The sequence below is a fragment of the Aotus nancymaae genome, unplaced genomic scaffold (assembly GCF_030222135.1).
Source record: "Aotus nancymaae isolate 86718 unplaced genomic scaffold, 86718_ANA_hifiasm-v0.15.2.pri h1tg000003l, whole genome shotgun sequence".
Taxonomy (NCBI): Eukaryota; Metazoa; Chordata; class Mammalia; order Primates; family Aotidae; genus Aotus; species Aotus nancymaae.
In genome coordinates, this window is record NW_026988414.1 from 9,221,078 (window position 1) to 9,239,542 (window position 18,465).

The following is an 18,465-nucleotide window of genomic DNA, read 5'->3' on the forward strand; positions in this document are numbered from 1 at the left end:
ATTGCACTGAATTGAAATGGTTAACTCCAATAGGTTTTTTTTTTTTTTGTGTGTGTGAATTTCTTAGGATTTAAAAAAGACACATCTGCCATTTGCAAATAGAGATTGTTTTACTTTTTTCTTTACAAATAGAAGACTTCTATTTCTCTTCTTGCCTAATTGCTCTGGTTAGAATCTCCAGTACAATGTTGCATAGAAGTGCCAAGACACCTTTATGTTACTCTGGAACTTAAAGGGAGCAGCTTTTGGTCTTTCATCATTATGTATTACATTAGCTATGTTCTTATCACAGATGCATATCAGGTTGTGGAAGTTCCCCTTAATCTATATTAGTTTGTGAGCTTGTAGAAATGAAAGAGCAGAAGGTAGAGCACTGGTTCATCATTTCACCCTACTTCTGGCTCCTGTACTTCACTGCACAATGGAAGTGATGTTAATTTGGTAGGTCAGATGCTACTAAACTGATTGGAATCTGATTTGCAGTAACTTGGTCAACTTTATTATCTCCAAGAAGGCAAGAGACTCCATAGGTGTGTCTTGAAATCAGGAAATGTGAATCTTTTGACTTTTATTTTCTTTTTCAAGAATGTTTGGCAATTCTGAATTTTATTCTGAATTCATCACCTTGATGAATGAATGGATTAAGCTCATTTAATAGAAGAACATTTTTATTCAGTTTTTGAAAGTTAAATAAACCTCACATTACTGGTACAATCCAACTGATCATGATAAATCATCTTTCGTTATGAACTATTTGTTTTACTAATATTTTTGTTTGAAATTTATGAGTCTATATTCATTAGTGAAATTTGCTTGAAATTATTTTTTTTGTGTAATGACTGTCACTTTTGGTATGAAGATTTTGCTTTCCTTCTAAAGGGGGTTTGTGAATGTTTTTTATTTTTTATTATCTGGAAGAGGTTTTTTTTTCCCCACTGTTCAAGGTTTATTGGGGGTTTTAGTTGGTGTAACACTTGGATAGTTGGTTGCATTGTTTATATGTAGATCTTTTTACATTGATGATAATGTACACTACTGATATATATAGTTTACAAAATAAGATCCCTTGGAACAATTAAGTACAAGACATGCGATATTGGATCTAAACACTGAATGTCAAGATGTGACTGATTGGGAAAAAATGTTGGACTAGTCATGTTCAGTGAAGGAGCCAGGAAGTTATATAACACACAGTAAACATCCGTCTGGCTCAAGGGGCAACTGCGGCATGTGCAGCATTGGCAGTGGTGCCTCAGAGGTGGCAGAACTATTTCACACTAACCAGTTTAACTACACAAGATTAGTACCATCCAGCATTGGAATACAGCTCTAGGACTTTACAAACCATTCCTATTTCTAACTTCTGGAATTGATGTTTTTCCCAGTCCATCTCAAAATATTACTGCTTTAATCACAGATCAGATAAAAAGGACAACGTGCACAACTGCCAACTAAAATCCCGTTGTAGCCTAGACAGTGAAATGGTATGACATCAGAAGACTTTAAAATTGCAGCTGTCTTTGGATCCCCCAAAGTGTATTGGCACTCTTCTTCAAATGGGCCTCTTATCTGGAAGAGTTTTTGTAAGATAAGAAAATTAAAAAAAAAACAAAAAAAAAACCCCTTGTTCTAGCCATCTGGTTTGGGAATTTTCTCTGAGGAAAGTTTTTTGAATACTGATTTACTTTTCTTAATGATTATAGATATATTCATGTTTTTAACTTTTTTACACCAGTTTTGATGTTATATTTTTTGTCTATTCAGTCTAAAATATGAAGTTCATTAGCATAACATTATTTATAAAATCCTCATATTTTAATATTTGAAGATATATCACTGTCATTACTGTTATTGGTTGTTTTTTTTCTTGATCAGTTTCACCATAGGGGATACATTTTACTGATCATCTCAAAGAATCATCTTTTGGTTTTTATGACTTTCTTTTTGTTTTTCTGTTTCAGCATTTTTTGCCCTCATGTTTATTACTTCTGATTTTTTAACCTTCCTTGCATTGATTTTACCATTCGTTCTCTAACTTCTTATGATGGGTGCATATCTCATTGTTTTGTAGCTTTTTAAACTTTCCTTACCTTTGAATATATGGCTATAAATTTTCTCTAATGAATGTCTTATTTGCATCCCACATGTTCTGATATGCATCTTATTGGTTGTCGTTTTCATAAAATATTTTTAATATCTATAATTATTTTTCTTTCACTCCCAAATTATTCCTAATGTGTTTCTCAATTCTTAATTACATGATATAGTCTTCAGGTACATGAAACAAAAAGATTTTGAGAAATTTTACTCTTCCTGCTCATTCAAGATGGGGCCATTGAAGCTGTGCTGTACCTGATGTTGACTCCTGCATGAAATTCTTTATCTAAAACCTAAGAAGCAGAGTTGTTAAAGATGCTCTGTGTATGCTCATAGGAAGAGGAACTTCTCTCAGATGAACTATTCTTCAGAGGAGGAGTCAAGGAGCAGAAAGTAAAGTTCTCCCTGGACTTTCTCCTTCAGTTTTTTTGATCCAACAACCACAAATTATCATATGGCAATTTGACAATAAAGTATTGACTGTCCTGATTACCACAATTGACTTAGATGTCAAGAAACCTATGTTCAGGTCTGAGATTCAGCCAAAGTTCTATGTAAAGACATCATGGTATAATAATTATTCATGTCCAACAAGGATTCCTTTCTTTCCACTGACAGTCAGGATCCAATTTTAGTAAATTACAGAGTCTTCTATGAATCTTACAGGGGTAGCATCTCACCAGATCCATGAGTTAGGGCTAATTTCTCACAGGGAGCTCATACCTGTGAAAGGAGACAATGGAAAAAAATAGATTGTACAAGATGGGATGTGGACAGGGCAGGTCACTAAATCCCTGAGATTTGCCCATCTGATTTTAGCATAAGAAAAATAGGGCAAATTAAGGAGATTGAGAAATTCTTTTACCTAATAGCTTGTGTGGATGGGGCAAGATACCTGTACATCTCTGAAAGAGGGTGAGAAGTGGCTTGGGGTGGGGATAAGATGATTGAAAGTGAGACACACTTTTTAGCCCTTTCAGTGATTTCAGGGAGTTTAGGTGGGAGGCAGAATAAATTAGCAAAACAAGAGTGAACTTTGGTTTAGAAGGACCTACTCACAACCCTTTGTGTTCAGCCAAGGACTCTTCTGCCTGAAGGTATCTGTGAAGTTGTCACCTATCCTTGGGAGGCTTTGTAGTTACCACCCATCGGGTCATTCTACTGCTCTTTTCTGGTAATCCCAGTTGAAATAAAATAGCTACTCAGAGTGGCACTTTGAATATACTCCATGATTCTGTATTTCCTTCCAAGGTGAGTCTGCTTTTATATTTTCTGTCATTAGTGAACAAGAATCAGAGTATTCACCTCTGGCCTAGTTCTTTGCCATAATATCTGAGATATCTCGATACTTGAAACTATTGTTTTATTCAGGAAGAACTGAGTATTGATATTAATCAGCTAAAGAGAATGCCGTGGTGTTTTTACCTGGACAATTTACTTTATTTGAATATTAAGTCTCTACAGTTTTTATGTATTAATAAAAAAGACAAAAATATTTTTTATTTTTTATTTTTATAAGTAGGGGTTTCACCATGTTGGTCAGGCTGGTCTTGAACTCCTGACCACAGGTGATCTGCCCACCTTGGCCTCCAAAGTGCTTGGATTACAGGCATGAACCACCACACCCGGCCCTCAAAAAAGACAAAAATAAAGGAGAGTTCTCTTTCTCTTAATCACTGTGGACAGTACAGCCAGGTATAGACTGTAGAGTAGGAAGTCTTTGCTGGCCTGGAGATGGGGAAGATACCATGGAGAAGACACCATAAGTAAAGACCCTGAAGTGGAATATACATGTTCATATGAGAGAATGACAACTCAGAGACACTCAACATTTTTATCTGTTAATAATCGTGTTAAACAGAAAAGGGAAGAAACATTTAAAGAAAGTGAGAGGGATGTGTTGGGAAAGAACTCCTTTAATTATTTATTGTTTTTCTAAACTAATATTTTCTAAACTAAATCACTAAAAAGTAATGTGCCATGAGAAAATGGAAAAAAAGTCGACTATTCAAATAACTCTGAATTGAGAAGAATGTTCTCATTATACAACCAGCAGAAGAGGCCACAATATGATATGATAATATACAAATTGATATGCATATGGTATGATAATGATAATATGAAAGTTGAAAACTTGCTTAGATAAAAAGACCACAAAGTTAAAAGATGAAGAATTAGCTGGGAATATCAGCAACATGAAGCAGATAAGGATATAATATTTTTAACACAAAAAGCAGTGATGCAATTCAATAAAGAGCTCTATCAACACTGCTTGCTTCTCATAACAGGCACTTGCTCCCTGTCCCTTGCTTCAACCATTGCAAGTGCTATTCTCCAATGAGCGGCACCTTTACACAGGTGGGGAAAGCTGCCTACCTGTACTTCCTTCTTCTGGGACCCAGAGGGCTTTAATAGAGAAAGGGAGGTTCCATATCCAGTCCTGCTGTCAACCCAGATTTCTCTCTACCATCCACTTATACCTAGAGTTTTCTTTTCAAGAAACAGCAGTTGTATCACACAACGTTCCCTCAATGTTGCTAGGCAAAAGGCAGATATACAGAAGTCAAATGGAGATAACCCATGTTATAGATTAAGAAAGAAAATATGTTTATAATTATTTGTTTGGCATTTTATCATCAAATGCAAATGCAAAAGCGATTAGAAAAATACAGAAAGGTACTGGTGTAGAGTATTAACAGCAGTTGTCTTTAAATGAAAAAATGATGGGCAGTTTTTTTCCTTTTTCTTAGTTCTTTTTATTTTACATTCTTATAGAATTCGCATATATTGTTTTTCAGTGTGGGCAAACAGAATAAACTAGGGATTAAAAGCAAAAGAATCGATAACTTGTTCCAATAACTAATGACTAATGACTCTCACTGTCAGAGTCTTTAGATCTAAACTGCAGCACTATTTACAATAGCAAAGACATGGGACCAACCCAAATGCCCATCAATGGTAGACTGGATAAAGAAAATGTGGTACATATACGCCAAGGAATACTGTGCAGCCATAAAAGGAATGAGATCATGTCCTTTGCAGGGACATGGATGAAACTAGAAGCCATCATCCTCAGCAAACTAATACAGAAATAGAAAACCAAACACCACATTTTCTCACTCATAAGTGGGAGTTGAACAATGAGAACGCGTGGACACAGGGAGGGGAACATCACACACCAGGGCCTGTTGGATGATGGGAGGTGAGGGGCAGGAAAATATCAAGACAAGTAGCTAATGCATGCGGGGCTTAAAATCTAGATGATGGGTTGATAGATACAGCAAACCACCATGGCACACGTATATCTAAGTAACAAACCTGCACATTCTGCACATGTATCCTGAAACTTACAGTTTAAAAAAAATCTACTCCCAGTTGGGTGATTTTGGGCCAGCCTCCTGATCTATCTGTGGCTGGTTTCCTCTCCCAGGATTATTCTTGTTCTTAGTCCCAGCAAATAGTGTGTCTCCTTGGTTCAGCTTTCTCCATGTAGAGGTTAATCCCTGTGAATGAGCTGCTCCCAAAGCTGGACTTGGAAATGGTCCCTGAAGCTCAGAGTAATTTATCCTTCCAGGTCCTGTTGACATTTCTTGTGATTGGGTGGGACTTCTTGGTCCCAGAGTGAGCTGCCAACTGAGCTTCCTTCTAGAACCAAAGTTGTGTCTGATGTCATTGTTTTTGTGGTTTCATACTCTGGTTTGAATATCTTGAACACCTATCAAGTCTACTTATCAAGTCACCCTTCACCATGGCAGACTTAATGTTTCCCTCCACTTGACTGAACTTCACACAGGCTCTTTCCTGACTCTAGGTTCCTGACCTCCCTTTTCTTACAGCATTTACTTTAGAAAACTTATACATTATTTCTACGCCTCTTGAAAAATTAAAAAAAATTTTAAAAGGCTCTTGCCAGTTTTATGACCCAGGAATATTATTCTTAAGGACCTGGGAACCATCTATTTGAAATGAAATAATCATCTAATTTTAATATTTCAATCATCAAAATTTATTCAAAATTTCATTTCAGTCATTGAGGGTCAGGGCACACCTATCCTCCAGGCTCTGTGGGAGGGTCATGACCTAACTTTCATGGACAATTCTTTGTTCCACATTAAGAAACTACCTCCTGTCACAAAGATGTGAGAGGTTTGTTTTTCCTTTTGGTAAAGACACTTAGCAGAAACAGACAGCCTATGTTCTTTCTCTCACCCCAGCACTTAAATATCCTCCTGCCCTTAGTGTCAGCAGACGATTTCGTGCTGGGTTCCAGTATCTGCTCTGTATTGCAACTGTCTTAAATAAAGTCTTCCCAGCCTGTTTAAATTTGTCCAGTACAATCCAGTAATGATTGCTGACCACCGCCTTTCTCCAGGCTGCAGCTATGTCTTTGACCAGTTGGTCCATTTGCAGTCCTACCAGGTATCCTTCATTTGTTAAACTGTTTGTGATATTGAGCATCCATCTTGCTCTGAATTTGGGTTTTTTAAGGTTGTAATAGAGAAGTCCAACTAGGAAGGCATTTAGAAGAGCCCAGGACTCTACTCTGGAGAAGTACCCTTTACCGAGTACAGCATTTTCCCAAGGAATTTCTGCAAAACCCACTTCATGTCCCTGTTCCTCAAGCTATAGACAAAAGGGTTCAGCATGGGGGTGACCATTGTGTATACCACAGATGCAGTCATTCCAGGATCTGCTGAGTAGGAGGATGAGGACTGTAAATACACCAGAAAGATGGTTCCATAGAAGAGAGTGACCACTGTCAGGTGAGAGCCACAGGTAGAGAAGACTTTGTGCTTCCCCTCAGCAGAGGGGATCCTGAGGATGGTGTGCATGATGTGGGCATAAGAGACCAGGACACAGGTGAGAGGGATGACCCCCGAGAGAGTGGCTTCCTTGAACATGATGATGTGAAAGACATTGGTGTCTGAACAGGCAAGCTGGAGGATTGGGAGAAGGTCACAGAAAAAGTATGGGATAGAATGAGAGGCACAGAAAGAAAGCTGAGCTATGAGAAAAGTAAGTGAGAAAGCCAGGAGGTGGGAGCAGAGCCAGGATACAGCCACCAGCAGCAGGCAGCGCTGGGGAGGCATGATTGTGGTATACTGTAGAAGAAGGCAGATGGCCACGTAGCGATCATACGCCATCACGGCCAGCAGGAAGTCATCCAGCAGAGCCAATGCCATGAAGAAGTACATCTGCATGAGGCACCCGGTGTAGGAGATGGTGCGATGCTGTGTCTGGATGTTCACCAGCACCTTGGGGACTATGGTGCAGGTGAAACAGGTATCGATGAAGGACAGATTGGCCAGGAAGAAGTACATGGGGGTATGGAGACGAGGGTCAGAACCAACAGCCAGGATGATGAGCAGGTTCCCCAACATGGTGACCAGGTACATGCCCAGGAAGAGCCCAAACAGTAGAGGCTGATGCTTCTGGGTGTTCAGAGAAGCCCAAGAGCAGGAAGTCAGAGATGCTGGTTTTGTTTCTAATTTCCTTCTAAGGCAGAAAAAGTAGCAGGTAATTCTGGTTAAATAAGTTACTTTTTAAAAATTACAGAGTCCATGGACTTTGGTATGTTTTTCTTTGTTCTTTGGGGAGATCACTCTGATTCACTAGTGGCTATAACTGCATGTTTGCAAATATGTACAGATATGGTGACTGTGGACAATGATAATGAGGCATCAGGATGAAGGTGTACTTTGATTTCCAGAATTCTGTAATAGCTCAAGTTTTCCTCATAAATTGCCTGAATGAGACTGAACTGGAATTTACTTTAAAGAGCTTCTTCAAGTTCTAATTCTTCCTTTAAAACAAACTCTTATAACAACAGTTTTAACCTCAGTGCCTTACTGCGGAGCTAATTTGGGAGTCTTGCACATACTAGGATTTAGTGAGCAATGCAAGGTGCTCTGTGTGTATGTAGGTGCATGTGTGCTCAAGGAGATGGAAGACAGAACAATTTCTTTAGAGCAGAGCCAGTGGAGACTCAGGGATCTCTGGTGTGCTGAGTGCTCCGGCCTCTTTGCCTTTGATGACCATTGTAATGAGTCAATGTGACCATGAGGAGATTGCAAACTGAAAAACACATTATCATTAAGAGCACATCATTTTCATTTTCATTATGAACTTCACCATCAACATATTTTGTGTTAAGATCTAGGCTGGGCATGTTGGCTCATGCCTGTAATCCCAGCACTTTGGGAGGCTGAGGCTGGTGGATCACCTGAGGTCAGGAGTTTGAGACCAGCCTGGCCAACCTGGTGAAACCCCGTGTCTACTAAAAGCACAAAAATTAGCTGAGTGTGGTGGTGTGTGCCTGTAATCCTAGCTACTTGGGAGGCTGAGGCAGGAGAATCGCTTGAACCCTGGAGGCAGAGTTTGCAATGAGCTGAGATTGCACCATTGCACTCCAGTCTGGGCAACAGAGTGAGACTCTGTATCAAAAAAAACAAAATAAAACATATTTTGTGTTAAGATCTAGGCCTTGGCCTCCTGGAGACTGGATAGGAATCCTTTCTCTGCTCCTTGTTCTCAGTCTGACCTTGGTCAATTGTTGAGCCTGTTTGAATCTCTGTTTCCTAGTTTGTACCATGTGTAACTTCACAGAGTCACTGAGCTTATTATTGAGATGACATATATCGAGAGCAGGCTTTCATTAAGGGTGGTGATTGTTATGTCATTAATAGTAGTAGAAATGTGACCTTGGGATAGAATGTAATGGGAAGCCTTGAATGATGTGCTTTCCAGTCTGTTTCTCACGTTTTTTAAACTTTGGGAAATATTTACCTCCTTTGAGCCTTGCTGTTTTTCTTTTTCTTTTTTGATCCATAAGAGGTAGCAAATAACCCTACCTGATAGTTTTGTTGAGGGTACCAAATGCTGGAGTCAGGTGAAGTCTCTTCATAAACCATGATGTGCAATCAACGTGAGAAATTCCACTGTTCCTGTTTGATGGTTTCGAAAAACAAATACAACACTCGATAGCAGCATGTGCTGGTGTCATGTTTGTTTAGTGTCGTGATTAAACATACAATTCTCTTCGGAATCTGACAGAATTTCCCTACTCTTTACTCTCTGTGTGACTTTGAGAAAGTCATTTAACCTCTCTCAGCTTCATGTTCCACATCTGCTTAAATGAAATAGTTAATGAAGTTACCATGTTAGAGTAGTTATGAGGATTACATTTGATTATGATTGGAAGATACTCAGAACGAGGCTGATACACTATATATAAGTGCTCAGAAAATAAGATCTAACCTTCTAACTTAACCTTCTTACTTCTGTTTTAAATAAAATGACAGTGCTTTGTCCTTGTTGTTGGATCCCGGTTAGTGCCTGCATGTTGGGCTTGTAAATTATGAGGTGTCCATATTGAGAGTCGTGGTTATCACTGTTCACTTTTGAATGGCTGTGATTCTACTCAGAACTCTTAATAGCAAACTATTAATAGCAAAGCATCTGTTTTTCTGAAGTTAAGTATAAACTTGGTCAAATATCTTCATCATCAGAGCCCAAATATTATTAATTGTATAATGGATCCATCTTAGGCCAAGTGCGGTGGCTCACGCCTGTAATCCCAGCACTCTGGGAGGCTGAGGATTACTTGAGGTCAGGAGTTTGATAACAGCCTGGTTAACATGGTGACACCCCTTCTCTACTAAAAATACAAAAATTAGCCAGGCGTGGTGGCTTGCGCCTGTAGTCCCAGCTACTTGGGAGACTGAGGCACAGGAAATCATTTGAACCCAGGAGGTGGAGGTTACCGTGAGCTGAGATTGCGTCACTGCACTCCAGCCTGGGCAACAGAGTGAGACTCTGTCTCATAAAACAAAAACAAAAACAAAATCTTAAATAATCATTCACCAGTTCAATTTTAAGAAAAAGAAAGGATGTGAATGAGATTGATAAACTACAAATGGACATAGAAGAGTAAATTATTAGTATTGTCCTGGTGCGATGATTGAGGGTGATTCTGGGAACCTTTCCTGTCCTAGCTGGCTAAGAATGAGTTATGCTTTGTTATTGCTCAGATGCTATATACTGGTCACCAATGAAGCTTAGAGAAGGATAGTCTGAGACTCTACAATGACCTTAGGCTGGACCATCACTGACCTGATGAATACCAGAGTTAACCAGAAAATGATTGGCAGAAAGAAAGAGTGGAAAGGAAGGGGAGAAAGGAAAAAGGGAGAAGCCGTGTGGGCTGGATGTGTGTGTTTATACATGCACATGCTCTAGATTCTGCTCTCTCCCCCCATTCCTATGGCTCAATTCTTATCTGGCAATGCTGGCCAGTCTCAGACTCTGCCACTACTACCAAGGAGATTGAGTTCGCTGCACTGTTGTCTCCCCAAGAAAACATGACTGGAGTGACATATTCTTTCCCTGTCTCTAGAAACAACATAAACTTAAGTCAGGTCTTCAGTGACACCTCAGGCACAGGAGCCAGGAGGTGCTGCTGACTTTTCACATGCAGTGTCTCCTGGGACCCAATCCCAGACCTCCTAGTTAGAGACAAGATAGGGCGAGTGTCCAATCTCCCAGCTGTCCCCTCTGGACTATGGATCCCTGAGTCTCAGCAGTGTCAATGATGCCCCACATCAGAGGACCAGGGTTGGGATCCGGGAGGGTCACTGCTCCTGGATTTTCCCTTGGGTGAGCTGCAGTTTGGATTGGTCATCCTCAGTCATCTTTACTATGCCTTTGTCATGGAGTCCACACCTTTAGTTAGAGCCCAATATTTATGTATAAAATACAATATGTGCCAGAAAATAAGAAAAAAGTATAGAATAAAACAGATCAAAGGTCATACTTTTTACCATCAAATGTCATAAACATTCTTATTCTCTATGATCCCAGGGAGCAGAGATAAGACTAATGTGTAGACTCTATGTTAGGTACAGGTGCTATCTCTGGATTTATTTGTTTATTTATGTTGTAAATATATGTATATTTACATACAAAGGAATGTATATAGCACATATGTGCTGTTTCAATAATGATAATCAAATTAATGCCCATTCTCCCACTATTCGGTGTAAATAGTATATGGCTCAATCCTTTTGAGGCCCTGTATGTGCTTCTTTTCAATTATATTCCTTTCTTCCCTCTTTAGAAGAACCCCTGAGTATGGTGTAACATTGCCTTACTTTTCTTTGTAGTTTTGCCACTTATGCATATATGTCTAAACTATATACAGTATGCTCTGAATTTGCCTATTTTTGTACTTTTTGTAAAGGGTATTATACTGTTTTGCATTCTTCTGTTGCTTATTTTGCTCAACATTATTATCTTAGGGTCATTCATGTGAATGCATGTAGCTGATGGACATTCATATCCATTGCTATTTAATAATCACTCATTATAAACTTTTTACCTGCTGAATTTTAGAATTCAGAACTCTTGGATTTGAAATTAATTTGTATATCATCTAGGGTAACACTACATAATCAAACACATAGTATTTCCACAGCAAAATGAATGAATATTCATACTAGGTGCAACTAATAAAGAGTACAAATAGCCTTGTGCAAGTTTAGATCATGATTTGTGACTAAATGAGTTCACCACAGGCATTCATAAAATTTTTTTATTGTCAGAGGTTTCCAGATGATAGAAATGTAGACAGGTATTCTGGTGAGTGTGTACTCATTATCTCATGTGCATCTAAAAATTAAATAGTGAGTAACACATACAGAAAACTACACAAAACACAAATATGCCATCTGAGAAATTATTAGAAACCAATGACCAAAAAACAACATTCTACTTCTTGATCTCTATATTAGTCCATTCTCACACTGCCATAAAGAAATACTATTCAAGACTGGGTAATTTATTAATATAAACAAAGGAGGTTTAATTGGCTTACAGTTCTACATGGCTGGGGAGGCCTCAGAAAACTTACAATCATGGCGGAAGGGGAAGCAGGCACGTCTTACATAGCAGCAGGTGAGAGAGTGTGTGAGAGTGCAGTAAAAACTACCATTTATGAAAGCATCAGATCTTGTGAGAATTCACTCACTATCATGAGAACAGCATGGGGGAAATCACACCCATAATCCAATCATTTCCATTCCTTGACGTGGGGATTACAGGTCATCCTTGACTGGTGGTGATTACAATTGGAGATGAGATTTGGGTGGAGACAAAGAGCCAAACCATATCAATCTGTATCTACTTTGGGATACAGATGATAGAGATAGAGATAGAGATAGAGATAGAGATAGAGATAGAGATAGAGATAGAGATAGAGATAGAGATGCAGATGTAGATGCAGATGCAGATATAAATACAGATGAAGAAGTAGAACATTGCCAGTATGTGGAAGCTCCTTCTGTGCACTCTACTAATCATTACTTTTCTTTCCTGGACATTAAATAATTGCTGTACTTTTCCTAGCATTTTGTATTAGTCCTATCTCTTTTTGAACTTTGCATATATACAGTTATACCTGATCTATTGTTTTTTTCTTTTGTTCAAAAGTATTCCACATTGGTGAGATTATCTAGATTACTGTATATAGCAGGAGTTTGTTCATGTTCATTGCTGTGAGCTTCTCTACTTTATGATAATACCACATATTATTAATGCATTCTATTGTTGAAGAAACTGTTGGTTTTAGCTATTAGGAATAATGCTGTAGGGATCATTCTTGTATGTGTTTCTTGGTATATGCATGTATTCCTTTCTATTGCATACATATCTAGGAGTGCAATAATAGCTGGATTCTAGAATGTCTATATCTTCAATTTTGACATATAATGTTGGACTGATTTCCAAAGATATTGTAGAAAATCCCATTTCTACCAGCAACATGTGAAGACTCTGGTTGCTCCATTTACTTGATAACATTTGGTGTCCATTTTAAAAAAATTTGTAGTCATTCTGGTGTATGTGTGTGTGTGTGTGTGTGTGTGTGTGTGTGTGTGTTTTGGGGCATCTCCTGCTGGATTAGTTTTATATTTAAGTTACTAATAATGAGATCAAGTACCTTTTAAGTGCTGACTAGCATTTTTATTTCTGAATTTTGAAACTGCTTGTTTAAATTTTTGCTCATTTTAATTTAATTATCTATTTTATCCTTGTTTATTTGTAGAATTATTTAAATATTCTACATACTAGGCCTTTGTTGATTATATGTACTACAAATATTCTCTGTATCTTTATGGCTTGTCTTTTCATTCTTTATATAATGTTGTTTGCTAAATGAGTGTTTCTAATTTTAATTTATTGAATTCATCAATATTTTTCTTTTTGTGTGCTTTATATGTATCTGGTTTAAGAAGCCCTTTCTATTTTCTGAGTTCAGAAATATATTTTCCAGTAATTTCTTCTAAAAGGCTTCTAATTTTGCCTTTAACAGTTCTTTAGCTGGAATTGATTTTGTGTATGTGGCAAAGTAGGAAAGGTGTATTTTTTTATTTTTATCTTTTCACATCAAGACACCCAATTGTAAATTCCTTTTTTATAAAATATTTTAAAGTTTAATTTTTAGTTAATAATTGAGAGATAATAATTACATATGTTTATGGGGTACAGTGTGATGTTTCAATGGATGTATACATAGTATAATGATCAAATCAGGGTAATTACCATATCCATCACTTTGAACATTTATCATTTATTTGTGCCGACAACATTCAACATTCTTCTCTTCTAGCTATCTTAAAATGTACAATACTTTGTTATTTGCTATAGTCACCCTACCACATAATGGAACACCAAATTTATTCTTCCTGTCTAATAGCAACTTTGTATCCATTGATCAACCTCTCCTGTTGACCCCTTTTCCCTTCCCTTCCCCAGCCTTTGGTAACCACTATGCTACTCTACTTCTATGAAATCAACGTTTTTAGATTCCATGTATAAATGAGATCATGCAGTGTTTGTTTTTCTGCACCTGGCTTATTTTACATAACATAATGTACTCCATGTTCATCCATGTTGCCACAAATGACAGGATTTCATTCTGTTTTATGGTTGAATAGTATAGTATTCCATTGAGCATATATACCACATTTTCCTTCTTCATTCATCATTAGATGGGCACTTAGATTGATTCTATATCTTGATTATTGTGAATAATACTACAATAAACATGGGTTTGCAGATGTCTCTAAGACATATTGATTTAATTTCCTTTGGCTATATACCTAGTAATGAAATTGCTGGATCACATGGTAGTCCTATATTTAATTTTTTGAGGGACTTTCATGCTATTTCCCATAATGGCTGTACTAATTTACATCCTCACCAATGGAGTATAACAATTTCCTTTCTCTGTATCTTCTCCAGAATTTGTTTTTTGTCTTCTTGGTAACAGTCATTCTAACTGGTGAGGTAATATCTCATTGTGGTTTTGATTTGCATTTCCCTGATGATTAGTGATATCAATCAGTTTTTCATTTATCTGTTGACCATTTATAAGTGTTCTTTTGAGAAATGTCTTTTCAGGTCTTTTACCCAAAGTCTTCTTCTTATTATTATTTTTTCACTGTTGAGTTGTTGGAGTTCGTTATATAGTCTGGATATTAACTCCTTGTCAGATGCATAATTTGTGAATACTTTTGCCCGTTGTCTCTACACTTATTGATTTTTTTCCTTTTCTGCACAGAGGCTTTTTAGTTTAATGTAATCCCATTTGTCTATTTTTGCTTTTGTTGTCTGTGCTTTTGAGGTCTTATTTAAAAAAAAAATCCCTGCCCAGTAAATTTCTTGACACATTTCCTCTAAGTTTTCTTCTAGTAGGTTCATAGTTTTGGGTCTTATATTTAAATCTTTAATCCATTTAGAGTTGATTTTTGTATGTAGTGAGAGATAGAGGTCTACTTTCATTCTTCTGCATGTGAATATCCTGTTTCCCCACTACCATTTACTGAAGAGACTGTCTTTTCTCCGATGCATATTCTTGGCACATTTGTCAAAAATCAGTTGGCTGTTAGGAGCCTGGATTTATTTCTGGGCTCTCTATTTAGTTCCATTGGCTTATGTGTCTGTTTTTATGCCAGTTACCATGCTGATTTCATTACTATAACTTTTGAATTCAGGTAGTGTGATGCCTCCAGCTTCATTATTTCCACTCAGAATTTCTTTGGTGATCCAGGGTCTTTTTCCTATTCACATGAATTTTAAGATTGCTTTTTCTATTTCTGTGAAGAATATGATTGATATTTTGATAGAGATTGCATTGAATCTGTAGATCATTTTGGATAGTATAGTCATTTTAACTATACTAATTTTTCCAATCCATGAACACAAGATATCTTTCCTTTTATTTGCATCCTCTTCAATTTCTTTAATCAATGTTTTATAGTTTTCATTGTAGAGATCTTTCACCTTCTCAGTGTGGGACTTCACAACAATGAACAGATCATTCAGACATAAAATCAAGAAAGAAACATTGGAGTTAAACTGTACTCTAGACCCAGTGGACCTGAGAGACATTTATAGAACATTCCACACAACTGCTGCAGGATACATATTCTTTTCAACAGCACACAGAACATTATCCAGGACAGACTGTATGTTAGATCACAAAATTAGTCTTAACAAGGTCAAAAAATTAAAATCAGATCTAGTGTCTTTCTGACCACAATGCAATAAAACTAGGAATCAATAACAGAAGGAACTTTGGAAACTCTTCAAATATATGGCAATTAGATGACATGTTCATGAGCAACCAATGGGTCAATGAAAAAATTTAAAGAACAATTAAAAAATTCCTAGAGACAAATAAAAATGAAAACACAACATATCAACTCCTATGGGATACAGCAAACGGAGCATTAAGAAGGAAGTTTATAGCAATAAAAGCTTACCTCAAAAAGTAGAAAGATCTTAACAACTTAATATTACACCTCAAAGAACTAGAAAAAGAAGATCAATCTAAACCTAAAATAAGTAAAGGGAAAGAAATTGTAAAGATTGAGCTGACATAAATGAAGTAGGGCCTGAAAAACAATGAAAAGATAAAAGAAACTAAGAACTAGTGTTTTTGAAAGTATAAAGAAAATAATCAAGCCTTTAGCTAGAATAAGAAAAAAAGGGATAATACTCAAATAAATAAAATCAGAGACAAAAAAGGAGACATTAAAACTGGTACCAGAGAAATACTAAGGATCATAAGAGACTACTATAAACAACTATGCACTAACCAATTGGAAAATCTCAAATAAATGGATAAATTCCTGGACACTTACAGCTTACCAAGACTGAGTCATGAAGAAATAGAAAACCTGGACAGATGAATAATGAGTAATGAGATCAAAGCCATAATAATAATTCTGCCATGAAGGAAAAGTCCAGGACCTGACTGTGTCATTGCTAAATGCTACCAAACATTTGAAGAAGAACGGATAACACAGATTCAATTCTCCACACATATATGGTGAGTAGCTCTTCCATGGTTTCCATGGGCCTCTCCTCCATAGAGGAAACAGAAGAGGGAGGTTAGTGGGATGAACTAAGCCCACTTTGCACAGTTGGTCTTGAGGGTGAAACTCGTACTTATCCTCACTCTCCTACTCACTGGGCAGTCTAAACTCCTCATCCTCAGCTCTCATCTTGGTAGGTCTGAGGGGCTTACGCACTAATATGACTCAAACCTTTACTCCCAAGGAGTCTGGGACCTTGATAAACATACCCTTCTCAGGCTAAGGTTGCTGTAGGTGTCCATTTACAGTTACAATTGTGAAGGGAGTATCAGCAGATGCTCAAGTGGATCAACTGGGTTCTATATTCCTTTGTGTCCTCATTGTAGAAAGCAATCTGACTCTGAGAATTGGCTTTGGTATTGGAAAATGGTTTCCTGGAATTGATGTCTACGTATCTCCACTGACTGGTTTCCATCTTCTCTAAAAAACTTGTTTATTATAAAACCCAATTTATTTGTCTCAAGTTATAAAGTTCCAAACACTATCATAATAAACAACTTTTACTGAGCATTTACAATAGGCCATGTAGTGTGCTACTTGCTTTACACAGATTGTCATCTCATTTAATCTTCATGAAACTAGCTATCTTGTCTCATTTTATAGAGAGACAAGTTAGGCTTAGCAGGGTTGCTAATTTGTTGAAAATTACAAAAATAGTAGCAGAGTCAGGATTTGAATCCAAAGCCATTATGCTCTTAGTAGCTACTCCTCTACACCATGCCATAGCTGTCCCTTGGTGTGTATCTCCCAAAACAAGTTGCATGCTCACTGGATGATAATGTTTTTCAATTGGTGTGGCTGTCCCATCCTTTTGTACCTTGCTTCAAGTCTGACCCTTGGAAAAAGTTTTCGTCAGTTAAAGTCGATTTCATCTTCTGCCACATCTTTTTTTTCTCATTGAGGTAGATTGCTTTATTCCTCTACCTTTTTTTTGTATCACATCCCCTTAGTTCCTCCTTTGTAAAGCTATAGTTTCCCCTCAACTTTTCTCCATTTGTCTGCTTCATATTCTTTAGCCATGGTTTGTATTTCAGATGTTTGAAGTGCTGGATGGTGTGCCCCATGGGGGCTTTGATAGTGAAATTATTTGAAAGACAGTGAAGATGAGATGGAGGAACAGGGATGGAGAAAGGAAGGTCAGTGAGAATCATGTTGTCATAATTGAGGGAGGCCTTCTTCATACCTGCTGGAATCCCCCCAAAATGGACAAAACAGTGATAACATCCTAAAATTATTCAATTATACTTAATTTCCAGAAACGCTTAGACTGAGCTGAGTGGGAGGATGTATGACTGTATAACTATTTGTCATCCCATTAGAAAACATGGAACGTTAGCTGGAAAGGGATCATAGAAACATTTCTATATAATGTTATCCTAGTGGTTGACATTTATTATGACCTTGCTACATGCAAGACGCTGTTCTAAGTATTAGGTTGGTGCAAAAGTAATTGTGGAAACAGCAATTTTGCACTAACCTAATTTTTTTTTTTTTTTTTTTTGGAGACGGAGTTTCGCTCTTGTTACCCAGGCTGGAGTGCAATGGCACGATCTCGGCTCACCGCATCCTCTGCCTCCTGGGTTCAGCCAATTCTCCTGCCTCAGCCTCCTGAGTAGCTGGGATTATAGGCACGTGCCATCATGCCCAGCTAATTTTTTGTATTTTTAGTAGAGACGGGGTTTCACCATGTTGACTAGGATGGTCTCGATCTCTTGACCTCATGATCCACCCGCCTTGGCCTCCCAAAGTGCTGGGATTACAGGCGTGAGCCACTGCGCCCAGCCCAATCCAATTCTTAATACATAATTCCTATATGTCTTAGAACATTTATTAGATCATTAAACATAAAAACAATTGACTTGCACATAAAAGGACCAAGGCACAAAAAGATTAATCTGCTTTCTCAAGAACACAGGGCTGATGATTAGTGGAT

General features: G+C 37.5%; 1 protein-coding gene across 1 annotated transcript; it reads right to left on the reverse strand.

Moving 5' to 3' along the window:
* Window positions 1-6,635: 6,635 nt before the first annotated feature.
* On the reverse strand, window positions 6,636-7,478 carry LOC135275174 (olfactory receptor 1G1-like). The gene has a single exon (XM_064376606.1). The coding sequence runs from the start codon at window positions 7,476-7,478 to the stop codon at window positions 6,636-6,638; it is 843 nt and encodes a 280-aa protein (XP_064232676.1).
* Between the last annotated feature and the right edge of the window lie 10,987 nt (window positions 7,479-18,465).

Coding starts and splice junctions, on each gene's coding strand:
- LOC135275174 (XM_064376606.1), bottom strand. CDS start 7,478: ATGTTGGGGAACCTGCTCATCATCCTGGCTGTTGGTTCTGACCCTCGT.